The sequence below is a fragment of the Topomyia yanbarensis genome, unplaced genomic scaffold (assembly GCF_030247195.1).
Source record: "Topomyia yanbarensis strain Yona2022 unplaced genomic scaffold, ASM3024719v1 HiC_scaffold_542, whole genome shotgun sequence".
NCBI classification, from domain to species: domain Eukaryota; kingdom Metazoa; phylum Arthropoda; class Insecta; order Diptera; family Culicidae; genus Topomyia; species Topomyia yanbarensis.
The window spans coordinates 17,869-25,000 of record NW_026683761.1 but is presented as its reverse complement, the minus strand read 5'-3'; the positions used below and the strand labels follow the sequence as shown (position 1 = coordinate 25,000).

General features: G+C 40.8%; 1 protein-coding gene across 1 annotated transcript; it reads right to left on the bottom strand.

Annotated features, from left to right (window-relative positions):
• Positions 1-3: 3 nt before the first annotated feature.
• LOC131695798 (tektin-4-like) lies at positions 4-3,040 on the bottom strand (the record flags this gene model as incomplete). Its single annotated transcript, XM_058984322.1, has 5 exons — positions 2,791-3,040; positions 2,635-2,733; positions 1,992-2,562; positions 218-512; positions 4-160 (listed from the first exon to the last, which is right to left on the bottom strand). Coding segments are annotated over exons 1-5 (1,194 nt in total), but the record flags the coding sequence as incomplete, so codon positions are not given.
• Positions 3,041-7,132: the final 4,092 nt, after the last annotated feature.

Genomic DNA, 7,132 nt, shown 5'->3' with positions numbered 1-7,132 from the left:
AGCACGCTCTACTTTGTCCGCTTGAGAACGAAGGTCACGTGCGGTGTTCATGAGAATTGCATCTAATGTGGCACGTAGCTGCTCAGACTGCTTTCGGCAAGACGTACACATTTCCATTGTTTCTCTGCTAAAGGTTTCCCAGTATATTTCCGTAGATTGCCTGAAACATACCGAAGTCCAGTAAATCTAAAAATCATAGGATTTAAAAAAATAATACTCATTTGGACATCTAGTTGCTCCCGGGCGAAACAGGATAATAGTAGATTTGTTCGTCAGATTCACGTTAATAGCGTCGTTTTCGTGAGCGACCGTCTTATCACTCCAGTCAAATTCCATCCGCTGTCGAGCGGCACGATTCTGCACCTGTTGGGTGTCTATCTCGGAGAGGGTTTTAAGAAGTATCGCACGAATTTCGGCAATCAATGATATTTCGCGTATCAGCTCTTCCTCCGGATGATCACGGATGAGTTCGGTATCAGGACGACCGGTTCTGCGTTCGAGACACTCAGTTGCTATTGTAAAATCCCATAGGGTGAAAAAGTAATTTTACTGAAAGTTGTAGGGAATTTTGTAGTTGTGGGTGAATGGAGAACAGTGAGTCTTAATCTTGTCTAGATGGAACTGTCCAAATCAGTCTTGGATATCATATACATTTGGAGTAACATCAGATGTTGCTTCAAGCTCATACCCTATTCGGCAGTTTTCACGCCGCCACTCGTGTTACGGTTTGGTAAGGCCAAACTGGTATCGAGGGAGGTCAATTAAGGTTGTCTGACGTATCCTTGATGGTCACATCATTAGCGTTTCTGCATCAGAATCGACAAACAGCCTCAGTTGATTATAGGATTAGGGTATATTTATGAAACAATTAATGGGATCTTCCCTTCAGATAGTTGATATTCGAGCTCGAGCTTGTAGAACTCCTTGAGCATCTCACAAACGAGTCTGACGGAAATAGATGAATCGATGTAAGAGACCTCTTCTATGAGACGGGCGACCGGCGGCGTCAAAAGGCCGGAAGAGATGAGCAGATGATGAAATGAGACGATTCTCATTGGTTCGGAAGTCTTTTTGACTGGTTGATAGATATGTTCTCCTACTTGCAAGTTGATAGATCAATTCGCTTGGGTGGGGGACATGTGGATCCAGCTAGTAGTCGAGTTTTTTGACCTTGGGTATGAGACTAGTTCAGGAAAGGAGTGCAGGAGTAGCACCTAAGAGATAGTTAATTGTTCAGGTCTTGTTCTTGTGATTATTTAACGATCAAGCGCACCGGTTCTCAGCAGTGATATGCAGCCCTTTCGGCTCGGTGTGGTCTGTTCGAGTGGAACCAGGCGGACATTCGGCTCGAGCAAACTTAATGGGGAATAGAGGCTAAATATCTCTTATGTCCTTTATGGGTTGAGATTCATTTTGTACACCCCTAAAATACCTTCACTCTTGTAGCTACTCATCATAATAATAAAAAATGAGAATTTGTCTGGTCCATGATGTAATGAATACGTATATTGACTAGAACAGGGATAATCGAATTCTGTTATAAGATATACTGATAGTATGTTTGCCGTATCAATGAATAGTCAACTGATCCGCTCCGGACCTAGGAGACAAAAAGGAGATTAGGAAGAGGCAGAAGCGGATTCAATGCGAAATTTGCCAATATGACGTAGATCCCAGGACGATGGTAGGATGACTTTCCATAGAATTAGACTAGATGACATGACGTTACACGGTCTCAACTTGTGCCAAATAGTAGGTATGTATGAATGTAACCTCGTATGTATGCCTGTATCTATCATACGCAACTATAAAAACAGATCTCTAAAACAATTACAAGAAATTCGATACACGAAATCCCGATTACCGGTAACCGGATGCATTTATCCGGGTCATTTTCACATATTCCTGAATTCAAAACACCCATCCGTGAATCGAAAACCTTCGCCCTGTACCTCTACATAACTTACGATTTGATTCTCAGTGATATTTACCAATTGCCTCGGGCATTCGCAGTACAGCCAACGATTGCTTAAGTCTTCGCCTTTGCTCCTCCAGCGTGCTGATCTCGTCTTGCATTGCCTTAATGGCACGCTCAAGCTCGCTTTTCATGTCATCGATTGTTTTTGCTCGGGCATGCAAACTTTGAGTACAATCGGCTTGGTTTTTATCCGTAATGGCATACGTTCGGTTGATCGTATTCTTGCTATCGTGTTCAATTTGCTCACTTTTCGTGACCGTGCTGGCACATGCGTGAATTGTATCCGCGTTTCGCTGGCGCCATTCGTCCATGCTGTAGCGCGTGATTGAATACTGATCCACAACCGGACGTGTACCAGTTTGGCCGGACAAGGCACCCCAATCGATGCGTCCGGTTGCCCAAGGCCCAATGGGTCCCATCGGTCTGGACAATGGATGGACGTCGGAGTTGCCATTTTGCTGAGGCAGATAGCATGGTGGCTCGCTAGCTGGAAGCCCCACAGGATTGGACTGTAACTCCGTTTGATCCGAGCCCGGTAGAGGCGGGTCCTGCTGAATGTGGAATGGATTCTCGTAGGACGTTTCCTGTATTAGTAGAACGATAAAATGACATGCTAAGAGTAAATGTTTTTTTGTTGCTTGCTAATTATAGTTTACATGGCCCCATCGAATTAAATTGGCTCGTGTTCTTATTTCTTGAAGCTTATACAAACACTGACGAGGTCTGGGGCGCTTCCTTGATTTCCTTTCTTCACACTAATCGAATCGTAAAGTGAACAGAGGTGTTTTAAAATGAAAAGAGTTTATACTTACAGTTTGTGTAAGTGGATGTTCGATACACACGGCTGCACATGGCGTACATGGTGGACAGTTGAGTTGACTCATCACAGCTTATTGTACAAAATAGTTAAAAGAAACAATTTGACAAAACTTTAGAAGATCGTCTGTCCTAAAATGCAATCGAAAAAATCCCTCGTTGTAAACCAAATATGTATGGTTGCTAGCGTAGATGTTACTATGGATTGTTGCCACAACAAGCGTTGTCGTATAACTATTCATTCAAAATATGTTCATGGTTCGTCTGAATGAAGAGGGCTTTGAATGCTGTAGCTTATACACCCAGGTTTTTTTTTACGCGGGGGATACGTACCATGTAAAAACCGCGTTAATTAGAAAATACGCAGTAAAAAACCACGTTAATTCGAAAATTCGCGTCAAAAAAATCTCAGCAAAAGACTTGGACTCAGCAATATTTTGGGAAGTTTTTTTGCACGGATTTCGCAATTAATGCGGTTTTTGCAAAAATTGAATGCAAAAGGACTTTTTTCTAAAAGTTTTTTCTAAGTCCTTTTAAATGCAAAGAACTTAGAAGAATTTTGGCAGTTTTATTTTGCGCGGATTTCGCAATTAACACAGTTTTTGCAAAAAATATTCTAAGTCCTTTTGAATGAAAAAGACTTAGAAGATTTTCGGAAAGATGGAAGAGACGGGTCTGGAAGACTCCTTATGGCCCACACTTAGACAATATGGGTATTTTCGGAATAGACTTGAAGAGTAGGTGCCAGAAATTGAATTTTGATGCCATTTTGAAATCCAAGATGGCGACATGTGTTTCTATTGCCACTCTACAAATTGGAAGCCGTTGGTTAGAGCAGCGTCTGCCAGCTTTTTCCAACGAATTGGGTGAAATGGATGTCCAAATTTATCACCAACGAGATTATTGCAAGGTACTCGGGCCTGCCCATTCCTCATCGTCTAGTACATCCAACGCACCTCTATGTTGGTTGTTCTTCACACCAGAGTGTATGTAAGGAGCTCTTCTTCACTCAGCTTCACACAAGTTAGACATACTACGCGTGAAAAGGATATCTCCGATTCATTGCCTGAATAGGGGAAAATACCCTTACGCAGAAAAATTAAGCATATATGTATTATTGAATCCAATCATGTATTGCTTATTACTTCAACCGATACTTTTATTGGTCTGAAAACATTTTTTATTGGAACAATAGCAAACTTTTGCCTTCAATAAAAATAATTTTCAAGACAATTTTGATTTCATTTCAATAAAATAATTATTAAAAAAGGGAACAATAAATCTTTTTTTTTATTTTTTTATTTTTTCTATTTACCAGTTATAATTCAAAATAGTAGGCTGGGTCTGATTCGAGACAATTCTTATTTTCTCTCACGGTGTTTTCTCTGTGACATTTTGTTGCTATTTTAGATGTTTCCATGATGTAAACCAGTTTCATAATTCAAATTTTGAAAACGTTTAAGTGTTGATTCGCGAAAAAAGTGGAAGTGTCTTTCGGGAAGAACTGAAGAACATTTCGACAAGCGATCCGCTTCAGAAACGGAAGATTCCAGAATGGTGGGGGTAAAGTCCAGTATAAGGCCGTCTAATTCGAAAAATTTCGAACCTCACATTTGTTGCCGGAACAATATTGTCTCAAGCGACGGATCATGAAGATTCGGCAACGTCCATCCCTAAGAAGTGGCATCAAAAGCCTTTAAGCAAGGACGAATTTCATGTTTTGGATACCGGTGAGATCGTTTTTAATAGTTTCTACTAATTATACTTAATATATGCAGACTTATATAATCCCCAGCTCCCTTTTTATCGCCTTTTTATATCTCCGTCATCTATGAAAACTCCGTCTATCTTCTGACGTCGCACAAAGTAGAAGCAAAAAAAAATCGCTACGCTATAGCAGGCTATAGGCATCAGTGAATCAAGCTAGCTATTGTTGTATATCAGTGCACATACAAATTGTATCGTTGCCCCCATCTGCGGAGTGAAATGAGTTTGCCAAACGAAATAAAAGTGCCTGTGCTACGGGATAACAAGACTTCGATCAACTTTAATAAAACTCGTGTTAGACCCACAGTTCAGGAAGTGGAACAATTAGTTAAAGTGAAAATGGAGCTTAATCTCGCTGAAGTACATTCAGCTACATCACGTAAAAACTGTGTTTTGATCACGTTTAGAAGCTTAGCACAGGCCGAAAACTTCATTGCAAAGAACAACATGCAACCCGAGGTCGAACTTAATAACACAAGAATCAAGATCCCCGTGCATATGGAAAACAACATGGTGGACGTGCGTATCCATGATTTGGCACCGCGTACTAGTGAACATTTCATTAAACCAATTATGTCGCAATACGGAGAAGTGAACACGAATGAAATTTAAAGAATTTTTTTCACTGGCATTCCCAACGGCGTTCGTATTGTGAGGATGCGAGTTATTAAACCAATACCTTCTTACATGACTATCGAATGCAAATCATCGAAGGATTGCGTGACCTATAAGCAAACAACGCTAATCACATATCCCGGGCAGACCCCAACATGCCAATTCTGTAACCATACAGCCCACTGCGGAAAACATGCGCCGAAGCAACTAGTCAAAACTCATCTACTACAGCCAACAAGCCTAACAAGCAGCCACCGACACCTTCAGATAAACCAAAAACAACGATCCAATTAACCAATAATGCAGGTACAACGACCACGACAACCGCTCCCAAACCAACAATTAGCATCGCCAATAAAGAAGTAAATACCGATGAAGACGGATATACAACAGCGACCCGTAAGAACAAGAAACAAATAAGAACCTCTGATCGTGAACAGCAAGAAAGAAGTACCGATGACGACATGGACGGGAACGATAATGCGAGAGAAGGCAGACGAACGACCCCCAAGCGGCTTCACCACCAAGGAAAAAGATCACAACACGCAGCAGCAAACTGCGTCAACAAGATCTGGCAGACCGACATTCTTAGAACAATTTTTTTTATTTTTACATATGGTAAAAGAATTAAAAGGCCCACTTAAAACACACTTAAAACGCTTGTAAGGACGTGGCCAGGTGTGTGGAGTTGAGCGGGTCTACGTCATTGTAGATCATTACGAAGTCTGATATGACAATGGATATGCTCAATTCTGCAACTCCATCTACGATTGGTGCAGGTGTTCGTGCTATGCTATTTTTACTGAACCTACAAATCTTTTTTCTGCGTGTTTGAAAAAAGGGAAGGACAATAGGAGGCTTTGAATTTTGTTTGCGTTAGTTTCAACTGAATACTTAAGGAAAACTTTTGCTTAAAGAAAACGCATACTTAAGAAAAACTTTTGCTAAAAAATATATATAGATGACATAAAGATGGTTTAATAACCAATTTATGTATTCAAAACCGCTTGTACCACTATGGGCACACATGTACTAATAGTGGTGCAATCGCTAATTTCGGTTCCTATTGTTGCAAATCCCATTGATTTCTTATGGGACTTGTAACTATAGGTACACTATATCAACTATAGGTGCAAGGGAGCTCAAAATTCAAAAAAAAATGATTTTTTTCAATAATTATTTGAGCAAATTGGGGGGGGGGGGGGGGGGGGGAAGGGGAGAAGTTGCTTCTCTAATCTTCCGGTCATCACATCGCATGCTTTGTATTCTTAGTATGTATGACAAACATGAAGATGTGACACAAGGCGCCAAGAACGCACTAAAATCCTGTCAATCCTATTTTTCATTGGATTGTCTGCTCTAAATATATCACCAGGGGACCATTCATAAATGATGTTGGATATTGACAATAGGGGAAGAGCGTCACGTAACGAGATAAAAACTAAAAATGAATTTTAGACGTATCAGCGGATCAGGGAACAACATTGTTTATGAATGGCCCCCAAACAAAGAATATTCCATAACGAATATCACGTAGCATCGGTGACAGAGCATTGGGATCAAGGCCAAGTCCCCCCTGGGTTGTGCAAAACTGACATCAACATCAATTTAGGCACAGATAGCAGACGTCCATTTATTTTCATTTTGTTTTGTTTTGTTTTTTCATTTGCTTCTCCTGCTATGATGTGTGCGGATCGGTGTGGATCGAGCGTGACGGCCAAGGAAACGGAAAGCCAGTAGCCCAAACAGATCAGGAACAGGAGGGAGGACTACGAACAAGGGAACGGACAACAGAGGAGAAATCGTTTACTTATTTATTATAACTACGATACTAATCACAATTATTTTGCTTTTCTTGTTTCGTTTCAGCAAACCAAAATCTATACGGACTAGCACATACGAACAGTTAGGCTTTGTAGGTTCTCATCTTGACAGAGTCTAGATGGGCGGATGAAC